General features: G+C 42.3%; 1 protein-coding gene across 2 annotated transcripts in view; it reads left to right on the plus strand.

Annotated features, from left to right (window-relative positions):
• Window positions 1–15,004, plus strand: part of APBB1IP (amyloid beta precursor protein binding family B member 1 interacting protein) — a 59,433-nt gene that overhangs the window by 4,694 nt on the left and 39,735 nt on the right. For both annotated transcript variants that reach the window (XM_072327493.1, XM_072327494.1), the window contains exons 2-4: window positions 5,341–5,412; window positions 12,092–12,179; window positions 13,940–14,229. In XM_072327493.1, coding sequence (XP_072183594.1) covers window positions 5,341–5,412; window positions 12,092–12,179; window positions 13,940–14,229 — 450 coding nt within the window. The remainder of the gene's footprint in view (window positions 1–5,340; window positions 5,413–12,091; window positions 12,180–13,939; window positions 14,230–15,004) is intronic.

The following is a 15,004-nucleotide window of genomic DNA, read 5'->3' on the forward strand; positions in this document are numbered from 1 at the left end:
AACAATAAGCATTCTACTAGGAGAAGGTAGTGGTCATCTGGATAGTCAGACAGCTGGTGTTCATTTGGGTGAACTTAGAACTCTGACATTTGTGTGCTATACTGCAGGGACTAGGAGGTGAAGATGTAGTTTTAATCTTTTTACGTAACTTGTAAAAATATAGTTTGTCTGTTTTTATCCTTACTGTTTGTTGGTGTCACAGCTTAACAATAACAACAATGCTGTGTGTTCAATGTGTCTATAACTTCTGCCAGATGACCAAGTGGTTCCAAACATGGTACCTCTCACAACTCTGCTGCATGTTTTTGTTCTACTGATATCACGCCATTCCTTGTTCCTCTTTTTTTTTCTTTTTCTATAGCCCTTTGGTTCATTAGGCTGCACCAACTTAACTGAGGCAGAGTTGCAGAGATGGTAATCTCATTTGTGATGCCGTTGGTGTTTCCTGTTGAGTATTACACAAGGGCTTCAGGCTTGTTTTCAGATTGCAAGTGCAGAACCTTGTTACCACGTGGCTCAGACCACTCTTCCTGTTGAAAGGGGCTGGCTTTCAGTAGTTCTTGCAGAGGTATCAGATAGTAGCACTTCTAGCTTTGCTTTGTACCACGCCTGCTCTGAGCTACACAGAATAATCAGTTTGCTTTCATGTTGTTTTTGTTTGTTTGTTTTCTTTTTTGTTTCTAGTTTATAGTGCTTATAGTTTCTTTTTTTAAGGTGAATTTTGTGCTGTTGTTCTATTGTTACTGTCAGCTTCCTGACAGGGGATGATGATTTTATCTGGCAATTCCATTTCCTAAGTGTTGTTCATGGGCATTGTACAGTTGTCTTATGTGAGTGTACACATTGATTATTAACTTCAGTGACTGTGTTGGTGGAAAAGGGAAGAGAAACAGATCTCACATGCTTTCCGTTGTGCAAAGCTTTTGACACAGTCCCACTCAAAATCCTTCTCTCTGAATCAGAGATGCATGGGTCTGATGGATGGACTGTTTGGTGGATAAGGAATTGGCTGGATGAACATATCCAAAGAGTTTCAGACAATGGCTCAGTGTCAAAGTGGAGACCAGCGATGAGTAGTATACTGGGACTGGTACTGTTTAATATCTTAATTAATAACATGGGCAGTGAGGTCAAGCACAGTCAGCAAGTTTCTAGATGACACCAAGGTGAGAGATGAAGTTGGTAGACAGAAGGAAGGATGCCATCCAGAGACACCCTGGACAGGCCTGAGAGGCAGGCCTGAATGAACTTCATGCAGTTCAACAAGGCCAAGTACAACGTCTTGAATGTGGGCTGGATCAATCTCAAACATCAGTGCAGACTGGAAGTTGAGTGAAAAGAGAACAAACCTGTAATAAAGGACCTGAGGATACTATTGTGTGAAAAACTGGATATGAGATGTATGCTCTCAGCCCAGAAAGACAATTGTATCCTTGGCTGCATCAAAAGAGCAGGGGCAGTAGGTTAAGGGAAGTGATTTCCCCACCTTCTGTTCTGTCATGAACCCCCAACTCAGTACTATGTTCAGCTCTGGGGCTTCCAGCACAAGAGAGAAGATGGACCTATTAGAGAAGGTCCAGAGGAGGCCATGAGTATGCTCAGAGGACTGGAGTACCTCTCCTGTGGAGGGGGGCTAAGAGAGTTGGTGTGGTTCAACATGGAGAAGAAGATGCTTTGGGAAGAACTCTTTATTGCCTTCCAGTATTTGAAGGGGACTTACAAGAAAGCTGGAGAGTCTTTTTATCAGGGAGTGAATTGATAGAGTAAGGGTAACTGTTTTAAACTGAAAGAGGGGAGATTAGAGTAAGACAAAGGAAATTCTTTATTCAGAGGGCAATGAGGCATGGGCACCATTGCCAAGATAAGCTGTGGATGCCCATCGCAGGAGACATTCAAGGCCAGGCTGGACGGGGCCCTGGGTGGTCTGATCTTGATGGTGACAACTGTGCCCTTTAAATACAAGCCATTCTGTAGAATTCAAAATGTTATTTGTACATAAAATAAATAAAGTGGTGGGTGATTTTATTTTCTATGGTATCTTTATAGTAAAAGAAGGTGATCACAGTACCTTCTAATGGGAAACAAGCACTGAAGACCAATAGCAATTAACAAAGAAAAAGTAGCTCATAGCCTCCAATAACTAGCAACAGCACAAGAGAAGTGCAGTTTCCATCCAGAGAGGTGCTTGTTCTTTGGATGCTTACCTTAAATGGGGGTGAGGAGGGTTGGATACAGGTTCCACCCCTCCCAGTCACTCAGGTGCATTGGTTGCACCTGAGTTCCCTGGCTTAGCCATGCCTTCTCACCCTCTGCTCAACCATTGGCTCGAGACATGATCTCACAATTATGCTTTAAGCATCTTAACAAATCATGGTATTCACAACCATGCAGAAATCATATCTGGATGTTATTGATAGAGTTTATATTACAGACCAGTTGCAGGTCCCCTCAGAGGGGCACCCAAATGGATAAAGGTGTGTCTTTGGAAATGCCAACAAAGCCTATGACAGAAAAAGTGCCCCTCAGACTCAAAGGTTGAAGGAGAAGTCAGAGTCATTTCATACTGAAATCAGATTTTTCATGGGTTAATTGAAACACAAAGATGTTAGCAGTACAAAGAGCTCTGCTATGCACCAGTGTCTTACTTTAGATTTAAATGACTTTTAAGAGCTAAGTGGCTGCTAAATCTCAGAGTAAGAAGGTAAAGAACAAAAAATAGGACTAGAAGTTCTGCGGGGCTTGTGGTAAGTGGCAATATGAATAAATGTATTGAGTCAAAATGAAACGAGTTGATATTTCTGTTTTATATAAACCTTGTGAGAGTTTAATATGCATAGAACGCGTGGTGAGACTTGGTGGTTAAAATAGAAAGCTGAAGAGAATATGCACAATAGGTAAACAGCGTGAGAAACGTGGGAGTATTACAAAAAAAAAAAAGAAAGGCAGCTTTAATCAGGAAACGAGAGCTCAGTGGAGATCTGAGAATGTGAAATTTGGGGGCAATAACACAGGGAATGCCTTATTCTGTATTACTGGTGTTCATTCAAAAGGGGGTATGTAAGGCTTATCTTGAAAGTCAGTCACATTAAAAATACATTTGATTCAGATGTGTGCCTTCCCAAATGCCCCTCCTTAATCTTCTTGTTCTTCACAACCACAGTTTCCTCTTTTTATTTTAATTCTCTTTTCTCTGATTGAAATCTTCTGCATAACATGGGAAACACTGTGAAAGTACTGACTTTTCAGTTTATTTCAGTTTATCATGATTTTAAGAGTTATTAGTAGTGCTATATACAGGATAGCTACCGATATTTTAGTGGATGTAAAGGAGGATTGAACCTGTAACTCAATGTTCTTCTGGGAGCTTAGGTAATGATTTTCCCCTTCTTTGTTAATAGTAGCTTAATACAGCTGCAGGTTTCACTTTAAGTTTTTGGTTTGAATAACTTCAAGGCTATTTATATATAAGTAAAAAAAGAAGAAAAAAAGATTTTTCTGGTCTTATATGCAACAACATCTGCCTTGAATGGGCTTGTTCCCATGTCTGACTGTTGTTTTGTCTATTTGTTCCTTTTGTGGCATAGAGAGAAAAGAAACAAGAATGGAGAATAGTCATGAATATGACGGAGCAAAGAACAGAAGAGCAGACAGGGCACTTGAGTTCCCCATTCTGGGGATTCATTTTACTGTCTTTTGTTTTTCTGGCTCATGACAAAATCTGCAGTGAATTTTCAAAGTTTATTTTAGTCTAAGAGATCATCCAATGTGTTTTCACATAAAAATATTTTCTTCACAGTTTGGTGATGGGGATGTTTAACTTTTCTTCCTAGAAGAATTCCAGAGTAAAAGACAGAAGCAAGTAGGAGGAGTGGCTTATTGATGGGCTGTCATGGCTGATGTCTGCTCATAGGAAGTGACGCTTGAAAGGGATGGACACTGACACACTTCCTTATTAATGCATGTGTTCTGGCCCACGTGCTTGAGGTGTAAAAAAACCCTAATGTTAAAATACTTGATTGGATGAGGAAAAATCATCAATGTCTAATTAATGGTGAATTATTTGCACTTTGCTTTTCCATACAGTCATTTTATTTCCCCATGAATCAAATGATTCTGAATATTCCGAAAATCACATAATTGCAAAGAAGATCTGGATTTATTAGTTCCTTAAAAAAACAAACAACATCATTTGGTTGAACTGTTCTGTAATACAGCTTTCAGTTCTCTCTGTTGGGTTTGTTTGTTTTTTCCAGCAAAATAATTTCAGTTGGTTCATGGAACTGGTATGATGTCTTGTTCCTGAAAGTAAAACTGAAACAGCTGAGCACACAAAAACATACAAACAGCTACAGCTGATAAGGCCCTCAAAAGTTAAAGAAAACAGGAAGGCATAAAATATTTGTTACTTAACTGCTGATGAGACACATATCAGTATGAGCTGCAGCTCCAGTTCTTGTTTTAAACAAATCCAAGTTTAATCTGTCTGATCAGATAACTGCCATTTTGCCTATCTCTTCTGTGAAAGTTGATTCTCCATGTACCAGATAAGCTGGTACACATTTATTGATTAGAATAAATGAATTAAGATTTAGTAATTATGCGCACAACCAGTATATTGCTGGATCTACAGAAACTGATCTTTATGGAGAAAGCTCTGTACGATTCATACAGTGAGCCATCCCGTGTGGGTTTGTCAGCTAGAAATGAAGCAGATGAGATGACTTCAGCTTTCCATTTGCTCACTCATGTGTGACATGCTGTTGACAGCATTCAGTTCCCAAATCTTCAAGTCTAGTATTTCCAGGACCTAAGAAGACAGTGCAAATTCAAAGCCCTGCTCCCAGTTGCCTTCACCTTGTTCAGGTGGCAGTCTTTTACACTACTTCACTACTTTCAAAGGAACTAATATAGGAGAAAGAGGAAGGGGATTACAACAGAAGCATTATCTCCCTATGAATGTCATTTGGTGCTGTCCTCACATCCTGACTCGTGCAAAAGAAATCACCATTACCACGCAGCCCTGTACGTGCTTACCTTGTCTCTGTGCTCTCCCTTAGCTGATTTGAGGTTGGTTAAAGATTGGAGTTCTCTGAGCCCACTAGTATTTAAAAAATAAAAAATAAAAAAATAAAAAAAATAAAAAATAAAAAGTGAAAAATACTGAGGCAAAAAGTTGTTTGTGTACCTAGTTGTAACCAGGTCCTGAACAAGATTACACCCAGTAAACTCCAGGGGTACTTGGAATCTCCAGTTGAACTCTGCATATCCTCTGTTTTTGACCATTGCTGGCTTTGGAATGAATTTGCGATGATTAATTGCCTGTGGATTTTTTTCTTTCAGATGGAGCAAACATGTGATGATATAGATGAAATGTTCAGCAATTTGCTTGGGGAGATGGACATGCTGACCCAGGTAAATCATTTTTTTCCCAGTCAAAATTCTTCTGAGAAATCTTCAGCTAAATTTCTCTGCCTGACATTTGAGCCACGTGGCTGATAGAAGTGCAGGCTACATAGTCATAGAGATATAACTGCTCATGAAAGATACTTTCTCAAAAACAAGCAAACATATAAATGAGCAATTTATATCCTTCTTGGATTCAGTCCCAAGAAGTTGAAAGATTCTGAGTTTGAGTCAGAATTTTCAGTTATGAATGCTTTGAAATCGACTGGTGGTGCCAGGCCCTATTGGCCTCGGGATCCCGGAACATAGCTGAGGCTCCCCAAGGAGCATGTCCCCCCCGGTTGCCTCACAAACAGGTTATAGAAAGGAGTATGCAGACAGACTGTGCTCCTGCCACAGTGCGCCCTCAGTCTTCCCCTACACCTAGCAATTCAAATGAAGAGCTAAGGGGTGTGGGACTGTTGGCGGAGCCTCTGTCCTACAGTAGCCGATCGGACCAAAATAGTTTGAGAGAAAAGGATGGGTGGAAACAAATACCAGCTAGGCGTGCTGGGTATCCCCGCCCACGACCATGCTCGGTTCCCCAGGTGCCTCTGCAAAATAGGTTTGAGGCCCTGGAACCCGTGGAAGAGGTGAGCGTGGATGTTGAGGCAGGCCCATCTGTGAGGGAGCCTCGGGGTAAGCGGTCACACCCACGCCTCAAGACTTCCTCCACGAGGAAGGATAGAAGGGTAGTTGTCATAGGTGACTCCCTTCTGCGAGGAACAGAAGGCCCTATATGCCGACCCGACCCTACACACAGAGAAGTGTGCTGCCTCCCTGGGGCGCGAGTCAGGGACATTGCTGGGAGACTTCCCAATCTGATCCGGCCTACTGACTACTATCCCCTGCTGATAATTCAGGCTGGCAGTGAGGAAGTCAGTAGGAAAAGCCTGAAGGTCATAAAAGATGACTTCAGGAGACTGGGGAGGGTAGTTGACAGTACAGGTGTACAAGTGGTTATTACATCTGTACCTTCAGTGACAGGGAGGGATACTGAGTTGGGCCTAAAAACCCACCTCTTAAACAAATGGATAAGGAGTTGGTGCCGACATAGGAGTTTTGGGTTTTTTGATCATGGGAGAATTTACTCGGCTCCTGGCATGACAGCTGCAGATGGAAGCGGCCTGTCTCCAAGGGGTAGGAGGGTTCTAGCCGAGGAACTGTCAGGACTAATTGACAGGTGTTTAAACTAGGTACGAAGGGGGAAGGGGACAAAATGAGGGCCGCTGGGTCTGAGGCGGCAGTTCAAGGCTTAAAGCAGAGCGTGTTGGGTGCTGACAAAGGGGTTCAAAGGCATGGAGAGAGGTGGGGAGATGCTCCTTCTCTCAAGTGCCTGTATACTAATGCGCGAAGCATGGGGAATAAACAGGAAGAATTGGAGTTTTGTGTGCAATCGCATGGCTATGATCTCATTGCGATCACAGAGACGTGGTGGGACAGCTCGCATGACTGGAATGTTGTCATGGAGGGCTATGTCCTTTTTAGGAAAGATCGGCTAGCAAGGCGGGGTGGTGGAGTTGCTCTTTATGTGAGAGAGCAGCTAGAATGTATTGAACTCCACCTGGGGGAGAGTGATGTAGCAGTCGAGAGCTTGTGGGTGAGAATCAAGGGCCAGGCTGGTAAGGGGGACACTGTAGTGGGTGTGTACTACAGGCCTCCTGATCAGGAAGAGGAGGTTGATGAGGCCTTCCGTAGCCAACTGGAAGTAGCATCACGCTCCCGGGCGTTGGTACTTTTGGGGGATTTCAATTATCCAGATATTTGCTGGACGACCAATACGGCCAAGCATGCGCGGTCCAGACAATTCTTGCAGTGTATTGAAGATAACTTTCTAATGCAGATGGTCGAGGTACCGACGCGGGGCGGGGTGCTGCTGGACCTTATTCTCACCAACAAGGAAGGACTCGTTAAGGAAGTAAAAGTCGGGGGTAACTTGGGTTGTAGCGACCATGAGATGGTGGAGTTCGAGATCCTGAGCGGAGGAAGCAAAACAAAAAGTAGGATTGCTACCCTGGACTTCAGGAGAGCCAACTTTGATCTCCTCCGGGACTTACTTGGGGCCATCCCGTGGGCCAGGGTGCTAGAAGGCAAGGGGGCCTGTGAGAGCTGGCTAGCATTCAAACGGCTCCTCTTCCAGGTTCAGGATCGGTGCGTCCCTGTAACTAAGAAGTCAGGAAAAGGTGCCAGGAGACCTGCGTGGATGAGTAAGGAACTCATGTGCAAGCTCCGCAGAAAGAAGAAAGTACACGATATGTGGAAAAAGGGTCTGGCCACTTGGGAACAATATAAGAATGTAGTCAGGGACTGCCGAGATGCGACCAGGAAGGCTAAAGCCCACCTGGAGCTGAATCTAGCTAAGGAGATAAAGGATAATAAAAAAGGGTTTTTTAAGTACATTAACAGCAAAAGGAAGGCTAGGGAGAATGTGGGCCCCATACTAAGTGAGGGGGGTGTTCTGGTAACGGGGGATGCTGAGAAGGCGGAAATACTGAACGCCTTCTTTGCCTCTGTCTTTAGTGAAAGGGCTCTCCCCCAGGAATCCCAGTCCCCGGTGGTTGATGAGAGAATCTGGGGAATGGGAGATTTCCCTTTAGTCAGGGAAGAGGTGGTCCGTGAGTGCTTAGGAAACATTAATGTCCATAAATCCATGGGACCTGATGGGGTGCACCCGCGGGTGCTGAGAGAGCTGGCGGAGGTTATTGCTAAGCCGCTCTCTGTAATTTTTCAAAGGTCTTGGAGAACTGGGGAGGTGCCTGAAGACTGGAGGATGGCCAATGTCACCCCAGTCTTCAAAAAGGGCAAGAAGGATGACCCGGGTAATTATAGGCCAGTCAGCCTCACCTCTGTCCCAGGGAAGGTGATGGAACAGCTTGTGCTGGATGCCATCTCCAGACAACTGGGAGAAAAGGAGGTTATCAGGAGTACTCAGCATGGGTTCACCAAGGGGAGGTCGTGCTCGACCAACCTGGTGGCCTTTTATGAAGATGTCACTAGCTGGGTGGACGGGGGGAGAGCGGTAGATGTAGTCTACCTTGATTTCAGTAAGGCTTTTGATACGGTCCCCCATGACATCCTTATAACAAAGCTGAGGAAGTATGGGATAGATGAGTGGACGGTGAAGTGGATCGAGAATTGGCTGACTGGCAGAGTGCAGAGGGTTGTCGTTGGCGGTGCGGTGTCTGGCTGGAGACCTGTGACTAGTGGTGTCCCCCAGGGGTCTGTGCTGGGTCCAGTTTTGTTCAACATCTTCATCAACGACCTTGATGAGGGGATAGTGGCCACCCTCAGCAAGTTTGCTGATGACACGAAGCTGGGAGGATTGGCTGACACGCCTGAAGGCTGTGCAGCCATTCAGAGAGACCTGGACAGACTGGAGAGCTGGGCAGTAAGAAACCGGATGAGGTTTAACATAAGCAAGTGTAGAGTCTTGCATCTCGGTAGAAATAATTGCATACACCAGTACAGGTTGGGGGAAGACCTGCTGGAGAGGAGCTCTGCTGAGAGGGACCTGGGCGTCCTGGTGGACGACAGGTTGGCCATGAGCCAGCAGTGTGCCCTTGTAGCCAAAAAGGCCAATGGCATTCTGGGGTGCATTAAAAAGAGCGTAGCCAGCAGGTCAAGGGAGGTGATCCTCCCCCTCTACTCTGCCCTGGTGAGGCCTCATCTGGAATACTGTGTCCAGTTCTGGGCTCCCCAGTACAAAAAAGACAGGGATCTCTTGGAAAGAGTCCAGCGGAGGGCCACAAAGATGGTGAAGGGCCTGGACCATCTCCCCTACGAGGAGAGACTTAGGGAACTGGGTCTGTTTAGCCTTGAGAAAAGAAGGCTGAGAGGGGACTTGATCCAGGTTTATAAATACCTGAGGTGTGGGAGCTATAGTGGCGAGGCTGGTCTCTTTTCAGTAGTGCGTGGGGACAGGACTAGGGGCAATGGGCTGAAACTTCAGCATAGGAAGTTCCGCACGAATGTGCGCAAGAACTTCTTTACGGTGAGGGTGACGGAGCACTGGAACAGGCTGCCCAGGGAGGTGGTGGAGTCTCCTTCTCTGGAGATATTCAAGACTCGCCTGGACGCCTACCTGTGCGACGTGGTGTAGGGAGCCTGCTTTGGCAGGGGGGTTGGACTCGATGATCTCTAGAGGTCCCTTCCAACCCCTATAATTCTGTGATTCTGTGATTCTGTGATTCTTTGCATACATGAGTAAATGAGATATAGCCTGCGTATCGTTGTAATCATTGGAAATAAGAACAATGTTTAATATTATCTTGAATGTCCTCATATAGCAATACAAGTCATCTTTAGATATGCCAAAATACTCAGTTACATCTAGAATAGCATTCAAGGATTTATGGAGACATTATTTCCAGTGCGGAATACAGTCTTCAGAGGAAACTATAAAACAGTGGGAGCTTATTGCTAAACCTACAGTTATGGAACACTTCCTGCAAAGCCTGATAAAAGAGGATTTCTATTTCTAAAAAACACAAGCTCTGTAAATTTGTTGTACTTTAATATATGCTCGTTTGAAAACACTTAGGCTATTGTCTTAGATTGTGTGAGTTTACTTACAGTCTCTATTTTGAGATATCTTTTCTACTGGTAAATCCCAATGTTTGCCAAATTAAATACCAATAATTGTGGGCCACATAATGGGGATTGTGCTTAAATAATTGGCTTTGTATGAAAGCCAGGGTTCTGTATTACTTTCTTAGCAGTCAGATACCAATAATTTGCACCTTGGTAGGTTTTCACCATCTTGAGAGCTTTTTGTGATCATGTATTCTTCCTATTTGTGTGTTATATAAAAAGAATTTCTTTTAGGGAAATTTCATTCCATTATTGTGCTTTGAAAATTGACAAAAGGCTGCTTGTGATAAAGTTTACTTCCTCAGATTAGGCATGACATCATGTGTGCAGGGGGGAGAATAAGTGTGTGAGCTTCTCCACTCAGTGGTGCAGCACCAGGTGGGACAGGATGTATTTCTAAAATCAAGACCGACTCTCCTCCTCCCTAATGTGCTGACATCACCCCTTCCCTAAACTTGCATGTGCTTCATTCCTCCCTCTCCCCCTACTTATACCGAGTTGATTTTTTATGAGAGTTAAGTATTAACAGAGAAGCAGTGTTTAAAATTGCCAGTGCATTGGTTTCAAGCTCTGTACAACTTGAGAAGAAACCAACATGAATTGGGTGGGTAACAGGTAAAAAGAGTTGCCAAGAAAAACATTTGCATTAATTTTCATGAAAAATAGCTCTCAGTTTCAGGCAACTCAGAAAGGTAAATGCCCCTGGTTCAAATTGACAATGAACTGCTGGACAAATGAAGTAATTTTTCCAGTCTGAGATCTCAACTGGGAAATTTTGCCCAGAGTTTGCAGTGCATTTTGAGGAGGAGGGTCAACTTTAGAAAATCCAGAGGAAAGTAATGGGAATTATGAGAAAAAGAAACATGACTTACAAGAAAAGATTGCACAGGGGCTGTTTAGTCTAGAGGAGACTGTTCAACCTTAAAATACACAAAAGGCAACTTCATAGCAGAAAATTTGGTTTTCCATGTCCATTGAGAGTAACAGTAGGGGGAACAGACTTCAGCTGCAGCAAATGATGTTTAGCTTAACCTCAGAAGAAAGTTTTGATGGCAGGGATAGCAGTCTCAGCAGAGAAGCAGTGGAACAGAGTGCAAGAGGAGATGCTGGATCTCATCTGATTGGAAACTTTAAGAATGTGGTTAACTGTACTTTTGTCAGGTGTGTCCAAGGTGTAACTGACCAGTAGTGGGGCAAGTCTAGGCAACTCCTTGAAATTCCTCCCAGTCTTGTTGATGGTGTTTGCTGGTTACAACTGTAATCTTCTTTAATGAGGAACAGAAGTGGAATTTATCTTCACTGTATGCACTTTTCCAGATCTAGGAAGTATTGCTTCTATGCTTGTTTCCTAAACTACAAGCCACAAACTAGTAATTCTCTATTTAACTATGAAGATTTGCAGTTTCCATTGCAAACAGCAGCATGTTTTGTTGTTGGTTAGATGGTGTTATTTGTTTTCAAACACCAGGAAAAAGCAGAAACAAGATTACATTTTATATTAGTAAATATAATACTGGAGCAAGTCACATATCTCAAATCTCTGTACATACAAAGCTAAATTATTTCACACATTTCCAGCACTCTTCCCAGAAAACCCAAAAAGCCTTTCAAAATGAGTCTGGCTTTTCAGTGTCCCTGTTGGAGGCTGAGAGAGTTGGGGTAGTTTGGTTTAGAGAAGGCTCCAGAGAGAACTTATAGTGGCCTTCCAGTACCTAAATTGGTACTCTTTATCAGGGAATGTAGTGTTTGGACAAGGGGTAATGGCTTTAAAATGGAAGAAAACAGATGTGTATTAGGAAGAAATTCTTTAGTATGAAGTTACTGGAGTGCTGGAACAGGCTACCTGGAGGAGCTGTGGATGCCCCATGGAGGTGGTTGAGGCCAGGTTGGATGGGGCCTTGGGAAATCTGGTCTAGAGGGAGTTGTCCATGCCTATGGCAGGGGATTAGAACAAAAAAAAACTGACTTAAACACTTCCCAGTAACTAAATGACAAATGTTAATGTCTGTAATACTAGTTATATCACTAAAACACCTTCCTTTTTCTTTTACCTTAACAGAGTTTAGGAGTGGAGACTGTACAAACTCCATCCCCCAAAGTGACCAACAAGGAATTCAGCTTCACTGTAGGTTTTAAGGATTTAAACGGTAAGGAATTGAATGGACTCATTCATGGTTTTTCTACTTATTTTAAGTACCTCACAGCAACAAGTATGACAAAAAGCTTCAAACGCTTCTGATCTAAAATAAAGTATGAAAAAGAACTATTTTGCTGGAGTGGTGGTATGTTTGTGTGCCTCGGTTTAGGAAACTTCAAAGGGAGCAAGTGTTTTTAAAGGGGAATTGCTTGGTCTTACATAAGAATCAGACTTTTTAGAATGTCAGAGTGTAGAGGGAAATCAAAAAAAAGAAGGTCCCTGAGGTGTTTTCAAAGAGGCAACCTCTTTGTGTAAAGATTTAAGTTAATAGAAAACTGTGTTACCTCAGTGTGAAGTCAGAGATGCGGAAGCATTTATTTCCAGTGGAAATACTGACTTCAGTTTCTTCCATTTTACATTACTTATTCTCATTTTGGCTTGTACTGTCACTTCTGCATGTACAGCTGCTTGCTTCCCTGACGTGAGTCAGGGAGTTGATCTGAGCTTAAAAAAGAATGTGCTCTTTCTTGTGCTTTTTTTTCTTTTTTTCTTTCTGCTGGGGGGCTGTTTGTTTGCATGTTTGCATTTATTTGAGCTGATTTTAACTAGTGTTATTGTGCCAGAATGAATTTACTATTAAGCTACATAATGCTATAATGTCTCTACTAGCAAAGAGGTATATAAATAGAGGACTGTAAGGCAGCTTTTCCACTGAAAAGAAACACTTATGGAAATACACTATCAGTGTAACAGGTAAAGCAGAGGAAACGGAAGCGGTCCAATAACAAATTCACTTTGTTTGATGAATGATCTATTCTTTGTTGGACTGTATTATCATTTTTAATGTGTAGTTCAGGGCTCTCCATCTCTTTCCAAAATTCCACTTAAATGTTTACAATTTGTGATTCTTTTCTTGAACTAGACTCTTCAAAGTGATTTAAATCACTGAATGCAGTGATTCTTATAGAACTCTTCTAGAAAACTAAATTATCCTACAGGATGTTATTCCAAAGTATCTCTTACAACATGTCTAGTTCAAACAGTCCAAGAATGAACTGCATATGAAGTTCCAAAATGCAGTGTAAGATTTTGTCTTATACTCTGACTGAGTAGCAGAAATACGGTAACAAAAGTTACAATATTTGTATCTGTTTGATGATTTAAAGAAAGAGACTGTTCCGTTTGTCCTCAAAGCCCTGCATATTACATGAGGTGTGTCACAGAGGTTGATCACACAGCTACAGATGTGCTGCAAACACATCTTGTGTTTTTGGTTCATGTTAATTTGACGTCCGTAGAATAGTTCTAATATATGAAAATGTTCTTTATCCAGGTCTCAGTTTAAAAGTTTGCCGTGTGCTATAGAAAAACTTGCTGAGTATTCCTGCATGCACTGAATTAGATAAGTAAATAGCATAATGGGAACGATTTGAATTTCTTGCATCCATATCACTAAGCACGTGCCCATAAACTTTGTTGAATCAGGGCTAGATTTCATAAAACATAGAGATCTGAGACCATAGCAGTGAAAATGAAACTTTCTGTCCTGTTCAATTTGTATTCACGGAGTTCCTTCTATTCAAACCTTCAGTATGACTAGATTAATGGCCATTCCTAAAGCATGTTTGTTTTCTTGAACCCATTTAAAAGCCTTTCCCATAACCCCTGTATCTTACAGTAACCATGTCTCCTGTAATTTAATCTTCACTGAACTGATAACAGATTTTTTCATTGCGTTCACTCTTGATGTATTTTTTGTTTTCTTTACAGAATCTCTAAATGCCCTAGAGGACAAAGACCTTGATGCTTTAATGGCTGACCTTGTAGCAGACATAAATGAGGTTGAACAGAGAACTTTACAAGCCCAGAAAACTTCTGGCAACCAGCAAAGTGTGGTCACTCAGCCTTCAACAGGCATAGATAATGACTTCTGTAGCAAATTAAGTCCCTGTGCTACCATTACAGAACAGTTTAAGAATGACTTGCCCCCTCCACCTCCAGCCCCTGATTTAGACCTTCCACCACCACCACCACCACCTCCTCCCGAGCCACTCAGCCAGGTAAGTCTGAGACGAATCTCGTTCCAAGAGTTCAGTAACTTGTAAATTTAGAATTGGGTTTGCATTGGAACAACTGTGGGTATCCAGTAGAAATCCATGTATAAGTATCTTAAGCAGACTCTACACTAACAAAACAGCTATGAATTGTAGGGTAAGATTTTTCTTTTATTATGAGTGTGGCAGTTTCTGCCAGTTCCTGGACATGTTGCCCATTCCTTTTGCATTTCTAATTGCCATTCTGATAATCCAAGACAGAACTTGATCACTTAAAATTGTTTACGTTAATGTAAGATTTTTACTGATTTTTTTTTTATTATTTTATTTTATTTTAAATAAGCACTGTTCAGTTAGTAATGGAGAGCTTCACTTAGACATCAGTGCAAAGGATGGCCAAATATCCCATCATTTTGTGAAGCTATCACTTTGTTTACTGCGGTAAATGCCACTGCTACTGATGAGGTTCTCTGGATGCTTCCCTTAGCAATTGCTGAAGTTATCAGTGGGTGCTTCTTATAGACAATTGACTTACCAATATGCTAAAATTTCAGTTATCACAGCTTCCTCCATGTTTGTTTTTCTTGCAAATCTGTTCTAACAACTGAAGTCAAACATGGCATGTGTACTTGAAGTATTTGAAGTTCAGTTCTTTGACATGAAATTGTGGATAAGGAGATAAGAATTTACCCTTCTAGTCCTGTGGGGAGTCTGTGTGTGTTAGAAGAGTGATGCAGTCCCAAAAATATGAGTCTGAAATCCTGACAAAATTTAAAGTGTC

The sequence above is a fragment of the Excalfactoria chinensis genome, chromosome 2 (genome assembly GCF_039878825.1).
Source record: "Excalfactoria chinensis isolate bCotChi1 chromosome 2, bCotChi1.hap2, whole genome shotgun sequence".
Classification (NCBI taxonomy): domain Eukaryota; kingdom Metazoa; phylum Chordata; class Aves; order Galliformes; family Phasianidae; genus Excalfactoria; species Excalfactoria chinensis.